The sequence below is a fragment of the Cannabis sativa genome, chromosome X, assembly GCF_029168945.1.
Source record: "Cannabis sativa cultivar Pink pepper isolate KNU-18-1 chromosome X, ASM2916894v1, whole genome shotgun sequence".
NCBI lineage: Eukaryota > Viridiplantae > Streptophyta > Magnoliopsida > Rosales > Cannabaceae > Cannabis > Cannabis sativa.
Genome location: NC_083610.1, coordinates 18,583,758 through 18,604,588, shown reverse-complemented (window position 1 = coordinate 18,604,588; position 20,831 = coordinate 18,583,758). Strand labels below are relative to the sequence as shown.

The 20,831-nt window shown below is 32.8% G+C and overlaps 2 protein-coding genes across 2 annotated transcripts; both read right to left on the bottom strand.

The window, feature by feature from the left end:
• Positions 1-2,164: 2,164 nt before the first annotated feature.
• LOC115698519 (DExH-box ATP-dependent RNA helicase DExH8) lies at positions 2,165-8,784 on the bottom strand. The gene is made up of 14 exons (XM_030625629.2): positions 8,463-8,784; positions 7,779-7,956; positions 7,372-7,545; positions 7,079-7,226; positions 6,363-6,683; positions 6,011-6,157; positions 5,757-5,937; positions 5,315-5,595; positions 5,084-5,206; positions 4,857-5,001; positions 4,427-4,683; positions 4,157-4,342; positions 2,758-3,288; positions 2,165-2,644 (listed from the first exon to the last, which is right to left on the bottom strand). Exons 1-14 carry the CDS (start codon positions 8,629-8,631, stop codon positions 2,399-2,401), a joined length of 3,087 nt encoding a protein of 1,028 aa, XP_030481489.2. The 5' UTR covers positions 8,632-8,784; the 3' UTR covers positions 2,165-2,398.
• An 8,228-nt stretch (positions 8,785-17,012) lies between these two features.
• LOC115698387 (NADH dehydrogenase [ubiquinone] iron-sulfur protein 5-B) lies at positions 17,013-19,306 on the bottom strand. The gene is made up of 2 exons (XM_030625553.2): positions 18,905-19,306; positions 17,013-17,338 (listed from the first exon to the last, which is right to left on the bottom strand). Exons 1-2 carry the CDS (start codon positions 19,052-19,054, stop codon positions 17,237-17,239), a joined length of 252 nt encoding a protein of 83 aa, XP_030481413.1. The 5' UTR covers positions 19,055-19,306; the 3' UTR covers positions 17,013-17,236.
• Between the last annotated feature and the right edge of the window lie 1,525 nt (positions 19,307-20,831).

The following is a 20,831-nucleotide window of genomic DNA, read 5'->3' as shown; positions in this document are numbered from 1 at the left end:
ACATAACTTGAATTACCACCACGCCAAGAAGTTAATGATTTGATTCTAACTAACGGAGTCAACAATTCATCCCTTGAAGAGTCATTTCCACCAAAAGTTGAATCTATAAGAATATTTCTATATTGGGAAATATATTTTTATTTAAGGAAATAAATAAACAATTAATTTTGTGATAAATGAATATTTTATAGGGTAAATACTATTTTGGACCTTTTGTTTTGCAAAAGTTACCGATTGGACCCTCTGTTTTGTTAAATGACAAAATAGACTATGTATTTTCTAAAATGGTAAAAATAGGACCCTGAACTAATTTTTTGTCAAAATAAAATTTAATAATAATCCGATTGAAAAGTGTTATGACAAAACTGTTTACATTTTCTGTATCTGTTCATGTTTTTAAATTGGTTATATAAAAAAATAAAAGTTGTCAAAAATTAAGCTCAGGGTCCTATTTGTACTATTTTGGAAAATATAGGGTTCATTTTGTCATTTAACAAAGTAGAGGGTCCAATTGATAACTTTTGTAAAACAGAGGGTCCAAAATGGTATTTAGACAAAATCAATTACGTAATATTCATTGAATTTGGACAAAATCAATTACGTAATATTCTATATATGGTCAGATTTCTATATTCATTACCCGATTTGATTTTCTAAATTAATTGTCAAAATATTCTAAAAATTAATGTGGCGCAGATATTGATGGAATATCTCACCTATAAATATAGGGTCTCGGTCCCCGAGCTCCTCACTCATTCTGTTTATTCAACAAATTCCATCTAAAGAGAGTTGAGAGAGCGAGGAAGCTCGAACTCCAATAACGAAGCTATCGCAGGAATTGAAGCTCAAAGATCACTGGCTGGAGGTATTTCGATCCTTCATTGCATATACATTTCGATATGTTTATAGTATTTTCTGCATTACACATCGTTTATATACATGCTGTATTTCATATACTATATTATAGTTTAACAAAATCTCCTACTTTAGTTGGTCCACCATCACTGAAAAAGCCATACAAACTAATTGTACCAGCTTATGTCACTCCTCCACCTTTTCCAAGTAGATTGAAAAAATTTAAGAAAGAGGAGCCCATGAAGGAGATCCCTAAAATTCTTTCAAAAATTGGGGTAAAAATTTCATGTCTTGAGGAAATCAAAGAAGAGCCTCATTGTGCTAATATTCTTAAGGAGTTATGTCCAAATGAGAAAAAGTTGAATGGATGTAAGAAAATAAGTGTGGGGGAGAATGATAATGTTGTGACTAAGGATGATTGTGGCAACATTAAGGCTGGATTAGTCATTCCAGTTGCAGGTGTGATTCCTCCTGAAGTCGCTGAACCTAAAGCAATCCTTGCTGCTCTTTACTCGATCCAAGCAGTCAAGCTCCCAGTCTCTATTATTGAATCAGATTGCAAGAGTGTTGTGGAGAAAATCTGTAACTTTTATTGTAATAATTCTGTTCTTAGTGATATTATCATATGTATTAAGAACTCATTGTTGTTAACCTGCTTATAATTTATGTTTCAAGAGAGTATAACAAAATAGCTCATAATTATGCTAGAGCAGGTTTAAAATTAAACAATAAATGTTTTTGGAATGGTTTTTTACATTCCATTTTAGCCCAAACACTTTGTACTCTTTTCTTTTCTTAAGTAAAGTATTCAAGTTTTCTCAAAAAAAAAATCACATAAATAAATTAAATATACTTTTTAAAAAATAATGACAATATTACAATTAAAAAAATGTATTAAATTAATTAATACTAAATGATGATAATAAAAATAAAAAAAAAATATTAATTATAAGTTAAATTTGGCATAATATTATATTTTAAAACAAATTTAGTCTACTTTTACTTTTAGTATACGTCACACTAGTATTTTTTTACCAAAATATGTATATATATTTATAATATTGCACTACCTATCAGGAATACTGAAGCTAAGACTGTATCAAAGATGCTAAATCTAACTCACTTTTTGCAATAAAGGTCCCACATCTTAACAAGTTAGTCTTTTCATACAATCAAAAGACAAAAAAGTTTGAATCTGACTATCATTCGGTGGAACTTGAATCTAATTGTTCGTTGATCATTCAAGCAATTCGTAGCAAAATTTCCTTGGTGTCAGCTCTTGGGGTAGTCATACATGATTGTCATAAGCTTCTTCTTTTGCTTAACAATGTTCTTTTGTTTTTCATTAAACGGTCGGCTAATATAGTCGCCCATAACTTTACAAGAGCGTCATGTTCTTTTTCTGATTTAGTTTTCAATAAAAGGGATGTCCCTATTGCATTACAGATTTAGTGAATTAATAAAATTCCAATTTGATTCAGAAAAAAATACAGGCTTTCACTGTTCAAAACCATATCCATCGTAATTTTCTTTTCATCCCAGCTCACTCCACCTCGGACTTGGCAGCGTCTACTCTATAAACATCAGACAGAAGTTGGTGAAATTTGGTTGTGTAATCACCAAATTGAGCAACATAAGGGGGCTTCAGCCTGAAAACGTATGAGATGGCCTTCGGTTTCACCATTGGCTTCTTAGTAGTGACTTTATCAGGCAGCTTTCCAAAGCTTCTTTCATCAAACCGAAATGACTCTGAAAGGAAGAAGAAACATTCTCTGCCCAACTTTTCCACCTGAGACAAAAATCATAACCCCCATCATAATTTCATAAACATAATCTCAACATTTCATTGGATAAGAGCACCTTTTGAGAGCATAATCTAACTATTTTATGGCATTAGTTTACCTGTAGTTGTGAAAATCTTAGATTATTCATGGTGAGGATAACTTTCACTTCGCTTAACGCATCAGCTAGTATACGAATGGCCATATATTCGAAAAAGCTCCGTAAGATTACTCTGTCTTGTTCCATCATTTCACTAGAACTGCCAAGGTTTGGAAACCATAGAACACACTGAACTTTACTCCAAGGGATCGGGTTCTCTCCTTCTTTGCAAATGATGGTTTGGAACGGGTGAATCAAACCCCAGAAAATCTTTACTTCTTCCAGGTTTGGCTCAAATATGGAAGCCTGTGACAAAGATGTGGTGGCAAATATTTTGGATGGGTTGAAGTGGCTAGCAATTTTCGAAGAGAAAAACAAATCGGTGTCATCCAATAATAGAATATATCTATCAGAAGATGCTGCAGGAAGCAATCTAAGAAGGAATGTTGCTTTGGCGTTACCATCTTCTGGTAAGCAGAGAGTTGGACTGTGTGACGATACTTGCTCACCCCTATCATGGAAAAATGAACATGACGATCCATTTCGACATCCCTGTCAATTAAATATGAATATAAATAAAAGACTAATGCTTCAGACACAGTCCAGCATTGATAAATTTAAGGTTTAAACTTCACATAATGGAGAAGAAAGTTCAGGAATCATATACAAATATTGTTGAGCATAATACAACCTATCTAGGGAAATGCATGAAGACACTCATAAGTACAATTAAATGAATAAACATGACCCACCACATAAGAGCTCTAATACACGTTGCAAACTGAGATACAATTTGAATGTACACTTACATGTGGGTTTAACGTAATGCAGAGACTGACTACTATTCTGCATAAAGTTCTAGGATGCTGAGAAAGCAGTCCACATCACATGGCTAATGATATTGCTTGTAGTCGATGAAAAATTAGTTTTGAGAGTTATACAGAATTAGTGGTCGTGGACAGAATTGGAGGGAGGAAGTAGTTTGGAATTTAAGAAACACAAAACATAACTGCTAGCTTATAGATAGGGACGAATGTAGCAATTATGGAGATTGGATTGATAAAGACCAATTCAACTAAGTTATGGTGATTTGTGGTTGTAGTTGCAGCTATGGCATGATTACAAACATGAGAAATGGAAAGGAAGCAAGATTTAGAAAATTTAGTAGTATTAAGAAGAGATTTTCACACTTAGAAGAAATATATTGGTTTTGTTTCATAGTAAATATCTTAGAATTTATGTTTATAGATATCTATATATATAGTTAATTGATTTGCAAAATAATATTGGATCCGTGTGAGTAAAATGACATGTACTTTTTTAATGAGCAGAAATGAAGACAACTTAATATTTTATACGAAGACAAAAATATCATAAAGTTCATTAAGAATATTGCTAAGGGATCACTCAATCATGTCACCTGGAGGGAAAAGAAAAATTTGCATGGAGGTCTTGGTACTTGCTGTGAATGAGAATATGGCCATTGATTGCCCCAATAGCCGGCTTCACTGACATAGGATAAACCCATAGGCAGCTCACCATTGTAAAGGGAGCCATGATTTGTATTCTCATAACCAACAATATCTTCTGTCCACTGAAGTTTTATCTATTAAATACAAGGCAATAAAAAACAATCAGTTTTCACATTGAGGATAACCAACCCAGATAGTGAATGCTTGAATATTAATACCTCTTTGATAATAGCTGCGAACTCCTTAGCCACGTCAATTCTTTTGAAGTTATTAGAATTAACAAAGGGTACTGCAAGACATTTCTTTGTAGAGTTCTCATCATCCACCTCAAGTGCATCTGAATCTACCTTTGGATGACAACTCATGAGAAGGCAGCTATGGTCAAAATCATTAGGATCATAGTAGCAAGGCAAGCCTTCGGAGCTACCCAAAAACTTGGGCCGAAACTGGTGGACTGAGCTTAATACATCTTCATCTGGAAAGCAACATAATCAGAAAGGAACTTTAAAGATGTAAAAGAAATACTCTAGTATACACCGTCGTTGAAGATGATCATACACACACTAAATCAAAGGCATTAAACTAAAAATGTACAAGATTACTTCACAAAGTTAGGAGTTTAATCAGAGTAAGATGACATATACATACATATTTCAGAAATATGATCCAGAGATGATTGTACAAGATTATGAAGGTAGCACCATTCTTCTTCAAGCTTGGTAGCAAGTGAAGTAGAAGCTTTGGTTGGCTCAAATTGTAAAATTTGCTTCAAATGCTCAACATGTAGCTTATCCTTCATAATAATGAAAATTGTTTGAATCATGTAAGACAAATCCATTGTAAGGACATTAAAAAAAAAAGTTGTCTAATATTACCTTGAACACCCGTTGCCAAAACTGAAATGCACATAAATTTCCCATGAGTATTATCTCCTTCTTGCCAGTTAGGCCAGTGTTATTACTATCTTCCGCGAAATAGCAGTCCATATACTCTGTACTCTGCATTGCACAACTGTCTCTATCAATATATATATATATATCTATATATTATTTTAACAATCAGGGTTCCCAAACACTACAAATTTCATCTGTTTGTTGAGAAATTACCAAAAGTTCATCACCAAAAGGACGCAGAATGGGTAGGGGTTGTGTATCCATCAATACACCCAAAACAATGCCTTCCCTCAGCATCCCGATGTGTCCAAACTTAAGTATTAAAACAGAAGCATCAAAGGACAGAGAAAAGCTTGCAAGCATTCGTCCATAAAATGTAGGTTCAAACCGACCCCTTGGAGATGTTTTCTCCAATGTACGCATGTGAACTAACAAATTTAACGCATCCTCAACAACCTCTGGGCGTGGAGGATCTAGAGCCCTCTGCAGCAAAACTGGAATCAAAGTTTGACAATTAGAAATTGAAACACTTTTGTGGAGCAAACACATATTTAGCGAATTAGTGCAGTTTTATCCATGTGAATGTTCAATTCAAGCACTTCTCAGTATGCATGACATAGTGAAAAATAAAATGATCCAGATTTAGTGCATATACCCTTCGGGTCATTGATTGCTTTAGAGGTAGCACAGCAAATTTGAAGCACTTGCTGCCTCAAAGACAGCCTCAGTATAGAGGGAGGCTCATAGTCCTCAAACTGGCTGAAAAATGATCCAGTTACCAACCGATAAACCTGGCCGTCACAAGTTCTTCCAGTTCTACCTCTACGCTGGTCAGCCTACAAAATAATTTGAATTTAAGAAAAAATAAATAGAATTAAATTTATCAAACCAGTATATTTTCTGCAATACCTGAGACTTGGAAACCCAGGTTAGCTCTGCAGATTCATTTTTCCTGGTATTATCCCAAAATACTTGTAAAGATCGGCATGAATCAATGACAAAGGCCACCTTAGGTATTGTCACAGATGATTCAGCAATATTCGTGGCCAGTATTACCTATTATTTTCATAGCAGCCACAATGAAAAGAAAAGGGACTATTTGATCAAACATCAGCGTGTTAAAAGGGAAAAGACTATTACATGCAACTTAAGTTTCAAACCAACTAAACAACACTTCTAAAATGTTATATTCCATATGAGAAGCTTTAGAATAAAATTGCATAAAAATTTATTTGACAAAGCAAGGTATCTAAGTGCACACCTTACGATGCGATTTCCAAATCTTCATAGCCATGAGAGCTTGTTTAGTGTCAACACTACTGTGTAGAATGTGTACTTTAAAAGATGAGCTAAGTTGCTTCAGAAGAAACCATTGCTGCTCCAGAGAATAGTATGTTGGAAGGAAAACCAAAATGCTCTTTTCAATGTCTGGTTCATTCTCATGAATGTGCAGCACCAGATCATGAATAAGTCTATGCACTTCAGGTTTGATATCAGCTTTTGATATGGAAGGAAGTTGACCAGAACAATATCTCCAACTCAAAGAGGATGACTCTGAAGTTTGTCCTAGTAATTTAGCTACCTGTGACATAGAATATAAAAGTTGCAATTACAATTAAAATTACAGAACACTTTAACTACCCATATTTTGTATTAATAAAAGATGAGCTTTTAATTAAATGATACAGTCATATTACCAATTCTATCATAAAATTCCTGGTTCCTTTTCTAATATTTATATCAGTTATACTCACTTTACCCTTTAAAGCTCCTGCTTGTAAAAACTAATTTCAATTTCCTATTCAGAGTTTGCACTCTAGATCATCTACTGGGATGGTATGTTAGAAGCCAGTGTTTCTTAAATTTTAAGTTGTTAAAAGATGATCAACACTAACTTTTTATACTTTTCACCATAATAACCTTATATTTCCCGCTTCTCACAAGCAGGAAAATTAGAACAGTCAGAGTGATACAAACCTGTTCAAGATAAAAGACCCTTCGATCATAAAAGGTTTTGTGGTGAGAGTTAGGGATAGCTAGCACTTCTACCCGTTCACCCCTACCAAGATCCCTGAAGTAATCTCTATATCTTGTGATATCAGCAGTTGCTGACATCAGCACTACCCTGCAAATTTTGTAATATTTTAGATACAAAGCAACCACTGTCCCATAAATTCTAATGTCACAATTAGGTCACATACAGTAAAAGTAAATATACCAAAAATGACTTGATATCTCAAAATCTAAAAGGGTTAGAAATTTATCTCAACCTCAAGTCTTTGTTCTTCATCAGAAACTGCTTCACACAGACAAGAACAAGATCAGACTCAACAGATCTTTCATGCACTTCATCGAGAATAATAACCTTGTAGTTAAGTGCAATCACCCCCTTGTCTCGGATTTCCTCCAACAATACTCCAGCAGTTTTGAAAATAATATCCGAGCTGTCAAAAATTAATTAAAAACAAAAGAGAGATCATAATTAGACAACATAAATATTATATTTATTTTGTTAGACATTATCAGATTGAATGCCACATGAATGGAAGCTACAGAAACATAGCGAAAAAGCAATCTCTAAACTAACTAGTACCCGAATTCTCTACAAAGTAAAAAACCAAACCTTCCTGCAACAATGTTAGCTAACATCATATTTTAGAACATCAATTACAGGTACCTTGGTGATAAGTTCTTTGAGTGACCAATGTGATATCCAACCTCTCCTCCAACTTCACAATTACGTGACTTTGCAACCGTTTGAGCAACAGCAACAACAGCAAATCTCCGAGGCTGTGTGCACAAAACAGGCTTCATATTCGCATCCACTAGAAACTGTGGAACTTGAGAGCTCTTCCCTAAATAGAAAAAAACAAATCCAAAAACATTACACTCAAAATCCAGGATTCTTAGATAGACTAACGTGCAATACTTTCTTCAGGGGTGATATAATAATCCATTATGTCCGCTTTCATGAAACAAACCCATAATCAGTAATACTCTAACATAGAACAACCAAAACGTTAACAATAATCACGAATCCAAATTCCAAGCCATTGGAAAACAAAAACTGAAACGATCAAGGAGAATGTATTAGCAACATATCAGCAAACCGCAAACCCATAATCTCACACCGAAATAGTTAAAAGTGAAACTACTAAATCATCAGAAAAAGCAACCGCTTCGTATACGCATTTTTCTTTCATAGTTCCTATACTGTTAGAAACTCCATTTTTTCTCTTCCGTTTTTTACAGAAACCAAACAGCAGTCAAAGGCACAGTTCACCATAGTGACTCCCACAAACGCAAAAACGGAGGAAAAAAATATAGCAAACAAGCAAAAATAAAGCATGTTTATCAGTACCACAGCCAGTGTCTCCGACAATCAAAGTAACACGATTCTCAGTAACTTTCTCGATGATTTTCTCGCGGTAAGCCATTACAGGGAGAGACGAGAAATGGTGGGGAATCGAGGACGACGAAGAGTATGAAGAGCTGCAAGTTGAAGAACTCGGAGACGACGGCGACGCCATTGTCGAAAACCTAAGCCCACTCTCGTCGTTCTCCTTGACCGGTAACTAAACGAGTAACAGTCTCTAGTTGATTTTCTTTGTTTGGCTCCTAAGAAAGTGAGAAATGGAGGAAAACAGAATGGCCTTCACTCCAGTCTCCCTCCTTGGGCAATATTCACATATGGTCGTTTCCACGTAAATTCGGTAGACTAGCTTTGAAAAAGTGGTCAATGTAGAGTATTTTTTTTCTTGTTGGACCAATAGGAATGGGCTAGCTTTGAAACGACGACGTTTTAGTTTAGAGTAGCCAAAAAATAGAAATTGGGGAGTTGAAAATCAAAAATCGAAAACTTGTTTCGCAAGGATTTTGTAGAAAGTGGTGGAGTCCACTCCTGTGCTTCCCTAAAATGAGAATCTTTGTGGGGTAGTGGGTCTGGTTTTTTTTATCGTAATTCACTTTGTTTTTTTGACTTAAAAATTAATTCTTTAATTTTTTTATAAGGAAAAAATGTATTTAATATTTGTAAGAATAATTATGTCTGAGAAGAGACTGAGACCGAAGAACATACCACTAGTATTTTTCTATTTAAAAAAAGAAATCATTTTCTTTCTCTTCCTTTACACTATGTTTGGCAGGATTGAAATTTGGTACATATCTATCGCAGCGGAATCCAAGATTTAATGTGGAGGGATGTAATTTTTTTTACATAAAGATAAAAGTAAATTTATAAACAAATATAGTAGTTTTTAGCCTTTCTATTTTTACACTTTAAAACAATTTTTTTTTTTTGTATTTTTACATAATTTTACATAAAAATTCCTACTGCAACTACCATTGCAATCTAAATAGCAACAAAAAATCGTATAGCAACCGACGTAAAAACCACCGGAGAAACCATTTTAGAAACACAAACGGTAAATTTAAAAAAAAAACAATATATGAAGTAATTTCCCAAAAATATATTCTTAGTGAAATTTAAATCTTTAACATCTATCACATATGTGATCTAACTTAATTATTACATCAAAACTAATAATATGTCTATAAACATTATTTTTTGTTACAAATTTATTATGTCTCTCGTCTTCCTCTTCCTTTAGACATATCATTACTTTTGAAGACTTATTGAAATTGATTTCAGCTCAATTTTTAATCTCTTTTTCTTTTCTTTTTAAATGAAAACTTCATTCAAAGTTTTTTTTTTATTATTTTTTTTATTTAAGCGTTTATATATTACAACCATGTTTTACCTAGAATTCGAACACAGGACCTCCAACACACACACACCCACCTATGGCCACTTGAGCTAGCCTCAAGTGGTTAAACTTCATTCAAAGTTAATAAAAGGGTAAGAGCCCTACAAGTCCAACAGAAAAACCGCAATCTCACTAGGAGATGATAATTGTTGGCCAACTGCGTTGATTCAAAAGGAGCAATAAGCTCAAGACCCACGTAAGAGCATATAGAGGGACAAACTCTCCATAAAAACCTAATGTCAATGCCACTAAGAATATGAGGTGCACAACACCGAAAGAACTAAAAAAACTAAAATAAGCAAGCCAAACAAAAGCATAAAGAAAAATAACTTCAAAAGTCATCCCCTAACGCAAAGGAGGCAACACGATGACCCAAAACAAGCAAACTAAAAGCAAAGGAGCGATGCCATCTTCCAATGAGAAAAGTCCACACTCAGCCCCCCATTGTGGTTTTCAACGGTGAAGATGCTGGAATAAAGGAGGCACACCCCTTTGGGTAAAACATGAGTCCGTCCTCTACATCAACAACACTCTGAAAGCTAACCACAAGCCATTGTGCACCAGAGCCTGGATGCCAGAATGGTAACTTAAGGGCACACATCAATATCTAAAATAAAAAGAAGAAAACCAAAGCTCCAAAGCCTAAGCTCGTGCCTGAAAAGAGCCACTAGAAAACATCATCCCCAAAATCGAAAGGGAAATAGCCAGTAGAAGCCCACCATCGTCGGCTCTCACCATCCCAAGAAACCAGAGCTACCCACACCCACCACCGTCGTTGTCTCATGACCCAAGAGAACAGCTTCAACCGCAACTCCCAACTTATTGCAAGAGACGCCCAACCACTGTGGTCGGCAGCCAAGCGCTTAAAAATGCAAGCACTACCGAACCAGCACCTAGGAGTGAGGCCCAACACCCACACGAGCCATCCAATGCCAAAACCCACTAGAGAAGAGCTTTGTCGTTACATTGAGAGAACCAAAAGCCCCAGGCACCACCAGCCTAGATTCGGGCGACGGCACCCATGAGAGCATTAAAAACCCTATAAGTTTCTAAAAGGAGAAAAGAGGGAAAACCCTATCTAAGAGAGAGAAAAAAAAATCACCTCGTTTTTATGAGTAGATAAATCTTATGGTGGTGTACTTTAGAAGTATATTTTTTTATTCTAATTTTAACCTTTTAGAACAATACTGTCAAAAAGAAAAAAATATATTTTACTATGATAAGAAATTAGATTTTAGTCGTAATAGTGTCTAAAACTATAATTAGACTTTAATTTCTTTTTATCTTCAATGTAATATATTTTGTATGATACATTTATTTATATTTATATTGGGGAAGGAATATTTAAACTTAGGATTTCCTCTTTGTAAGTAGAAGTATAAAACAACTATATTTTTTTTAGGAATATTGACGATAAAACTACTTAAATTATATAATTTGTGACACTTAACCCTACAAACCCATTTTTTGGTGGTAACACCCTCTGAACATTAGTTCTGTTTGCTATTTACTATTATGTTATAATGATAGTCGTCCTTGTCATACCAGTCCTTGATGTAGCCGTCCTCGTCTTCCTCTTCTTCTTCATTCATCTTAGTATCTTTTTCATCATCGACACGGACATGTTGTTTCTCTGAATCATCCTTTCGACGATTCACATCCCGCCTCTCGCATCGCTCGACTGGGCGTGCTCCGGCGAGAGGAGGAGTTTACCTCCTCCATGATTGCCTTAAGGCCGCTTTGAAGAATTTATAGGGAACCATCTTTCGTGTGAATACCATGGCTGTAGCACTAGTCTACTTATTTTTTCAGCTTTGAATGAAAGCATCAAAATATTAACCGAAATTTTTAAAAATTGAATATTTAGGAGCTAAAGAAATTATAGCTTGCAAAAATAAAGAGATGAAGATTTTTTACGTGATTCAAGTGTTAATAAATCTTAGTCCATGAGTCAGTCTATTGGCATTTAATGTCGGTATTGACGTGTTTATAATATTTTATAGGAAACTCTAACTCTGTACCTTAAGTTTCTCTTGAAAAAGAAGAAGACCTAGAGTTATATTAACAGAGCTTTAGCTATTTTTGATTTGCCCCCTTCATATGAGAAGTGAAGGATATTTATAAGCTAAGTGACAAGTATGGACAGACCCATGACCCGCTTAAGGTATCTGCTTGCATCCCATTATTGGGATAAATTACATGCAAAATAAGATTTGACTGTTGAATCCTTGGACCAAATCACGCTCGTGCGCCTTACAGCAAGGTAATTTGGGATAATGCGTACGACATGGACACTTGTCCTTCAAAACTTTAACCTTTAAAAGTGATGGTTCGTAGTACCTGCCTGGGAAAAAGGTATTGGAGGTGCGCACCATACTATGCTAGGATATAGGAGACATGATCTGATCTTGTAAAAAAAAAGTATAACCGTCACTTTAGCGACCTGTCGTATGTAAAAGGTCGACATCCGCGACACTTCATGATGGTCGACATCCGTAACACTTCATTCGAATACTAGTTCAAATATAAAATAAGCGAGCTTTCCTGTTAGACCCTTTCAGATTCGGGAAAGGTATTCTGCCTTCCACATTTAAGAAGTCGAGGCAAGTATGAATTTGCTTCCGTGTATCCTTCCTTCCTAGGTACTCTTCAGTTCCAGGAAGCCTTCCCATGACAAAACGGTTCCAAAGGACTCTCAATTAAAGGAATAAATTATCCATCATCATTAAATGCCACGTGTTATGTTTCACAGAAATGCAAATAACAATAATTATATTAATATTTTTTATTTTTATTTTTTAAGTATTCTTTTATATATATAAGGGTTATTTGCGGCAAAACCCCCTAAAGTAGGGAGATTTTTGCAACTAACTCCCAATTCTAAATTTTTTGCGGTAAAACTCCCTAAACTCAAGTTCTGTTAGCAGTTAGCCCTTTCCGTCCATTTTTGGCTGTTAACTGCCATGGTGGAATGTCCACGTGTACACAGTGTACACGTGGCACAATTTTATTGGTCCACATAAATAAATATTTAAAAAAAATTAAAAAAATAATTATTTTAAAAATTAAAAAAATAAAAAATTATTTTTCTTTAAAAATAAAAAATTAAAAATTAAAAATACAATTTTATAAAAATAAAATTTTTCAAAAAAAACCCTAACTCCCTTCTTCTTCTTCTTCTTCTTCTTCTTCTTCTTCTTCTTCCTTCTTCTTCTTCTCTGCTAAAAACGACACACGCACAACCCCTGGACACACACACTCTCCCTCTCACCAATTCAGTCCGCACAACCACACCTCACCGTCCTCATCCAAAGCCCTAACCCTAATCCACCATAACCCTAATCCATCATAACCCTAGAGTCCCCAAATCCCCCAAACCCAGATCACCGAATCCCCCAAACCTAGATCCCCGAATCCCCCAAACCCAGATCGCCAAAACCCTCTTGATCTCGACGACCCAGAACCGGCTCCATCTCCTCGAACCAGCGAGAGCAATCTCCCAAATCTTCCCGCTCACCAATGCCTCTCTCTCTCTACTCCTCCGTCTCCGTCTTCTTCATCACCCCTCGGATCTCATTGTCGACCTCCTCAACTCCAAAATCCCCACCTCTCCGAGACCGAGGCTTTCATCGTCAGAATCTCCACCTCTGCCATCGCCGGTTGGGTGTTTGAAGTGGTTGATATTAGGGTTCCGATTTTGGAGGTCATGGATGGGTGTTTGAAGGAGACGAGGAAGACGAAGTGGTGGTGGAGATTGAGAAGGAGAAGAAGAGTGGGAATGGGGCAGCTTGACAGAGAGAGAATGAGAAGAAGAGTAGGAATGGGTTAGGGTTACTAGGGTTTTTTTTTTTATTTTTAAATTGTTTTTTTAATTTTTAAAGAAAAATAGTTTTTTTTTTAATTTTTAAAATAATTATTTTTTTTATTTTTTTAAATATTTATTTACGTGGACCAATAAAATTGTGCCACGTGGATATTCCACCATGGCAGTTAACAACCAAAAATGGACGGAAAGGGCTAACTGCTAACTAAACTTGAGTTTAGGGAGTTTTACCGCAAAATTTTAGAATTGGGGGTTAGTTGCAAAAACTTCTCTACTTTAGGAGATTTTGCCGCAAATAACCCTATATATAATTATAATATTTAATTTTTTTAAAAAATATTTAAAATATACTTTATTCATATATACATCTATATATCTATATATATAAATAAAGGAAAGCATAAGAGCATTGATGTGGCATCTTTTCCTTCCATTTCTCTATTTTCTTATGTTTTCTAATTTTTTTCTATTGAATAATAAGAAAAAAATAATGTAACCTCCCCATTCTTAATTTTTTATAATCTATTAGTATTCTTTTAAACTATTAGTAAGTATTCTCATCTATATATACATATAGATATCTTATTACACCCAAAAAATATGATATATGTATAGTAATTTTGTAAATCTATATAATTGATTAATCTTTAACAATTCAAAATATATGCATACATATTTATATTGCAAAAAAGTATATACATATAGCTATATTTATATATCTATCTATATATTTATATATATAATTATACAATTCTAATGTTAGGATAGATAATGTATGTAATCCTTTAACTTTTCAAATAGCTAATTTTTCTATTCTCTCATTTTTTTTCTCAAATTTTTATTCATTTTCTAATTATTTTAATTAATTATATGTTAATTCATATTTACATTAATATTTGCATTGATTTTATGATAAATAAAGCTTTTGGCATTCTTCAAAAGAAAAAAAACTATTCAATAAATTCATGTTATAATTACAAAATTTATTTTAAGAGACCTTTGGTTATACCTCCTCATATTCCATATAATATATATAGATGAGTTGAGGATATAAAAATACAAACACTTTGACACATATATGAAGATGGGAAGGGAAAAGAATTTTAAGAAGAGGATTAAAAAGATTGGAACAAATTGCCATGGATAATCATATATGCTAAAAAAATAGCATTTTATATGAGGTTTCTTTTTAATTATTTGTTTTCTCTATTTTTTTTTTTTTATTTATTCAATTGTTTTTTTATTATTTTCATCGTCATTTTATAATGTCAAGTATTCATACCTTTCACTTCTCTATGTAAATATTTTAACAATATATTTGTGTTTTTTTTTTTATCATTTTTTACTCCATTTTTATACACATGTATAGATATTACATATATATATATATATAGTGTAATATTAGATACTTTCTCATTTTTTCTCTTTCCTACTATTTGTATAATTTTTTAGTCTTACAATACATTTTTTCTCATTAAATATTGAGATGATTTATTAATGCATAGAGAATGTTATACCACTCTCAATAGTGTAGATGATGCAAAATAATAATGATCATACCTAAAAATAGAGGCAACTACAACAAGTACATGATGGAATATATTATTTTTAATTTATTTATTTAAAATATATTTTGTGTTAATAAATGCTAATGGTTCTATATTTGTAATAAAATAAATATCTTGACATTATTTTAATATTGATTATGTGATCATGATACTCATTTTTAGCATTAAAAAAATTAATTGAACAATAATAATTCATCTCTAATAGGATTGTTAAAAACAAAAAATACTCTCAAAAGTAAAAAAAAAATAATGATAATATAGAGAGGTGAGATGATACTTTATTTTTCAAATATCTTATTTTTCATAATTTTTGATAATTTCAATTTTTAATTTCACATAAATAATATAATTAAATAATTGATTTGTCTTAAAATAATAATAATAATAATTTAATTAAGTAAAAAGTAAAGTTACATGATCATTCAACTTATAATATTTATTTAAAAATAAATGCAACAATAATATGGTAATAATTTTCCCACAACAAAAAAAACTAATTAAAGAGGTGGCGGTATATTCTTCTTTTGCTAATCTCTCTATTTTTGTAGTAATTTTAATATTTATTACAAATTATGAATAATGCTAATTAATTAATTAAGTTGTTGTATGTCTATTATTAAAAAAATTAAGTAATAATTAATATTAATAATTGTAACTTATTATTGAAAGTTTAAATAATGTTTTATATATTTTTTTATTAATTTATCAGTGAAAAAATATGTGTGTTATTAGTGACTATTAATTTTGTTTTAAAATATAGTGATCGTCGATTTTTAAGAAAAAATACACCTTAAAAACTTTTCTCAAAAGATATTTTAATAAATTAATTGTTAATAATTAAAAAAATTCATATATGTAAGACTAAGAATGATAAGATATCCATTCAAAAAAAAAAAAAGAATGATAAGATAAATCATATTTTTTCAATGCATTTTTTTATTTTTTAGAAACTTCAGTTTTTTCTATGATATAACTTTGTAAAAAATTCACATTTAAAAAATAAACTTTTTTCAATAATAATTATAACTTATGATTTTTTTAAGACCGCGCAACGCGCGGCTTTTGTTTCCTAGTTATTAATAAGAAAAAAGAGTATAGAGATTAGCGGACATATAATGGCTGGAGAGAATTTTAACCCTCTCATATTGTTATATTTTAGTATTTATAGTATATTTTATTATTAATTTATGAAATCTTATATTATAAATTTAATAATTTTTTAATTATATATATTTATTGAATATTTAAATTTTGCATCACGAAACATAAGCTGAAAAAATCAATAAATAACATTTTCTTTATGCATTAAAGTTACTTAATAAATCGACCTTTTCTTATATCATATAAATTTTTTAAACAACAATTTCTTAGTTTAGATGTAGAAAGTTAAAATTGTTTTTCAAAGTATTTTAGTTGTATTATGCAAATAAAATAAGAGTATTGGGAAAACAAATTGGACAAAAACTCAATTCCATATTTCTTTTTATGTTTGATGATTAGAAGTTTTTTATGCTTTTGTCATAGTCATAGCTAATTAGAAGCTTGAGTACTTAATTGTTAATTCTTTTATTTTTTTGGAGGGGAACTTTAAAAATCGAGTGGTTCAAGAACAAAAGGAAAGAAATACCCATTCTAAATCATTATCTTTATCTAAACAAAATGCCATCAGCTAAATTGAGGTAGACCATCTTGTACCATTGTGTTGAAAACTCATATCATTTACAACCAAGCAAAAGTAAATGAGTCGATGAAAATTAGTATAGAAAGGGAAACAAAGGGTTACTTTTCATTACCCTGCGGCTGTTGTTGCAAGAAAAAAGAAATTAATCTTTGTTTTATTGCATAGACCAGAGAGGTCTATACCAATTCCAGTACAAACAAAACAGATCCACAACATGAAGTAAGAATCTAGTCCAGAAAAAAATACAATATGGAATGCTTAATCATTATTTTGACCTCAAAAGATAATGACCAAATGTTATGCATGATGATTATCAACATTCTCACCCTCCTTCTTCTTCCTGGCAGCTGCTCTTATTTTACGCTGCTCCTCCTTGTAAATTCGGTTTCTCCGTTGGAACTGTAATACATATCCATTGAAAAAGATAACATGAATCATGAATCAGTATTTGATCCAAGTTAAAGAAAGCTAAATCAAAAGATAAAGATTTTGCAAGTTCACAAGCTTGTTTCAGCAACACCAAAATACTACTAATGGTTCACTCATGATCAAGGTAACATGTCAAAACTATATGATACATTAACGAATATAATTATTGCGTCAATGGCCAGAAAGTCAATAAGTGCAAAGACGTCGATCCAGAACAACTTTCTTTCAAGTGTTTATAGATATAAGTAATAAGTTTGGAGAATCCTTCACATAATTAGTGAAATTGAGAAGAAATGACATTTGTAATTCCTTCCCATTACTCTCCAAACTGTTTCCCTTGATAATTCTTTTTTTTATTGCACAATAGTACACATGCCTCAAATGTTGAGCGAGTATATCAATCACAGGAAAGCAAATAATCATGCTGCATAGTATTATGATGGATTAAGCCTCATGCATAATTTAATTTTCGTTGGCTAAAATAAAAATAAAAAAGAATCCCAATAGTCATAATACTCTTCATTGGTTGCACAACTTGTTGCCTCCCACGTACTTCAAGCCTTAAATTGGCTGACAGACAGTTATCTCACACTCCTAAGCCAATATAATTCCCAAGCAATGTCTTCGATAATGCAATCTATCCTGGACTCAACATTGTTTAGAACCACAAATCGTCGTCGTCCTCTAAGAATGTACCTACTAAACTACAACATTGTATTTCTAAGAGATGCCTTGTGATATGAAATTCCCTCTCAAAAGAAAGGGCTTGAAAATGTAAAATGCAGCATCTTCTTATGAGCCACAACTTCATACACGCAGTATCAAGATAATTCATGGCAGATAACATTTGAAATAATTTTTAGCTTGTTGTCAATGAAGCTTGATTTGAAAGCCACTTTTAATGGATGTGAGTCCAAAAATCCGAACGATCTATTAATGTACATATCTAACACTTCATTCAATTACTAAATAAGCAATCATACTACCAATTTCTACACAAGAAAAACTGAAATCTCTTTTAGTTCTCTCTAGAGCTTTCCATGTACTAAAAAAACCATCATAGTCTTCAAAGAAAACCACTCATGCTTCAAACTAAAGAAAATCCCAGAAGAGAACTAGCAAACACATACAGAAATTAATAATTCATACACAAAAAGTTGAAATTTGAAACCCTTGATTGGTTGCTTTGCAGTTAATGTGATCAGGAGCAATTTCACTTCCAACAAAAAACAAAAGAAATGTAATTTAAACGAGCATGCTTATCATGACAATTGACAACATTTCTGAATAATATTTCATCAATTTTGAATAGCATATACACATAAACAGTAACACTACCTTCATATGAAATGAAAAACAGGGCAACTACAAGTGGTTTCACAATTTCCCTAAAAACTAACAGACCCTTCAAACAACATTGTCGATCTCGTGAATTAGGGTTTATAAAAGGAATCGATGGAGGAGATTGTGAATGAGTGAAGAATTCAAACTAATAAGAAATTATGCAGAGAAAAAAGAAAGTTTAGAGAGAATGACCTCTTTGGAATGGTGAAGGCACTCGAGGTAGTCTTCCCGGAGAAGAGTACAATCCTTGGGCTCACGGCATCGAGACATGCACTCGCTGAAGTCAACCCAAAAGTCATAGCACCGCCCTTTGTTCCCTGTAATACCCCACCCTGATGCCATATCTCTCTCTCGATGAAATCAACAACACCTTCTTCTTCTTCTTCTTCTTCTTCTTCTCAATTGAAACAATCAGAGGGTGTTGGGATCGATTTGGTGACTGTGTCTGTCTAGGCTGGAGTTGGGTTGGGTAAGCGTGGTGCCAAATTTACCAAAAAGCCACCACTTTCAGACCCGGACGGACCAGGGTTCAGCCATTTTTGGGCCTGGGCTAAGTGGGCTTCCGTTTCATTTGTTGGGAAAGTTCTCTTAGTTTTGTCATTTTACTTCTTGGGATAATTTCAGAAAAATACAAAAACAAAAAAAAAATTACAAAAATACAGTTATACAGTTATACAAAATTTTAAATATTTTTATGATTATTTACGAAAAATACGTTCTTTTGGTATATTTTTATGTTATAATTTTATTAATTTGCTGTTAATTTTTTGTTATTTGTGTATTATTTTTTGTTGTAGAATTTAATTTCCTCTTGTTCAATTCTCTCTCTTCTTCTTTTTTTTTTTTGTTGAGAAAATGCTATTATATTAAACAAGAGTTAAAATACAGTAGGCATTAGAGGAGGAGGCATTTCCTCCACCCCTGAACATTTAGAATCCACCGAGAGAGCAAAGCGCGCCAATAAATGCGCAGCATTATTAGCAGATCTGTATACATGAGTGATCTGAGCTCCAGGGAAGTTGGAAACTAAAAGAGAAATATTGTGCAACAAACAATGAAAATCGGATACTAGCTCCCGAGATGAGTGTAAACCTTTAACTACAGATAGAGAATCCGTCTCGATATAATGTAATGGTAGTTGAAGGTCTTTGATCCATTGTAGAGCATGCATAAGAGCAAGTGCTTCCGTAATTTCTGGTGTGAAACATCCACAAAAAGGTGTAGACATGGCTGCTATGATTTGTCCTGAGCAGTTCCTCAAGACAGCGCCAAAACCAGACTTGTTTTTCATTGTGTCCATTGTCGCATCAGTGTTCATTTTCAGACGACCTGAAGGGGGATTCAGCCAATCAATCTCCCTTGGCACGGCTGTGTTTTGTTCTGCTGCTGGTGCAGAAGAGGTAGCAGGGTGCTTACCGTGTGCATCATGATACTCAGTAATGTAAGAGAGAGAAAAATACAACAGGACGTCATGTGGTTTGGATTTGGAACCATGCCTTTCTTTATTCCTTTCAGTCCAAATGCTCCAGAGAATTGTAGCAAATTGTTCTAATCTTAAAGATGACCATTTAGAGGAGACTTGGAGAAACAATTCCTTCAGTTCTCTCTCTTCTTCTACTCTTTAAAATTCTTTCAACCCAACTCTTGTAGTGTGGGCTTAAGAGTGTTACCATTGTGACTTACCTTTTAAATTAGTCATGAGAAGAATTTTTTTTTTATTGTTGAAGAAGATCAGAATTAAAGATAATGCTGTAGTTTTTTTTTTTCTTTTTCTATTTGGTTAACTAAAAATAACCAAAATTTAGTTTAAAAATAAATATCATATACCAACCAACTTCACGAGTTACTAAAAGATATTTTATCATTTTATACTTAAAAGTTGTTAGATTGTATCACAAATAAATTTATTTTATAAATAACTAGTTAACATAGTCGCTCTTCGCGCGACTATTTTAATTTTCTTAGTATTATAATAAAAAAATAACTATTTATTAATATAATAATATAATATATAAAACTTCAAAAAAATAATTCTAATATATAATAACAGTAAAATTATATTATTTAATTACATATTATTACTAATAAATTTATTTATTAAAACATAAAGCTAAAAAAA

Excerpts from the sequence above, each read along its gene's own strand:
- LOC115698387 (XM_030625553.2), bottom strand. The coding sequence starts at position 19,054 with ATGGCATCAGGGTGGGGTATTACAGGGAACAAAGGGCGGTGCTATGAC. Across the intron at positions 17,339-18,904 it reads GCCTTCACCATTCCAAAGAG|TTCCAACGGAGAAACCGAAT; the intron begins GTCATTCTCTCT and ends TATGTATTACAG.
- LOC115698519 (XM_030625629.2), bottom strand. The coding sequence starts at position 8,631 with ATGGCGTCGCCGTCGTCTCCGAGTTCTTCAACTTGCAGCTCTTCATAC. Across the intron at positions 5,002-5,083 it reads TTTGGCAACGGGTGTTCAAG|GATAAGCTACATGTTGAGCA; the intron begins GTAATATTAGAC and ends ATTATTATGAAG. Across the intron at positions 2,645-2,757 it reads TAAGATTTTCACAACTACAG|GTGGAAAAGTTGGGCAGAGA; the intron begins GTAAACTAATGC and ends TTTTTGTCTCAG.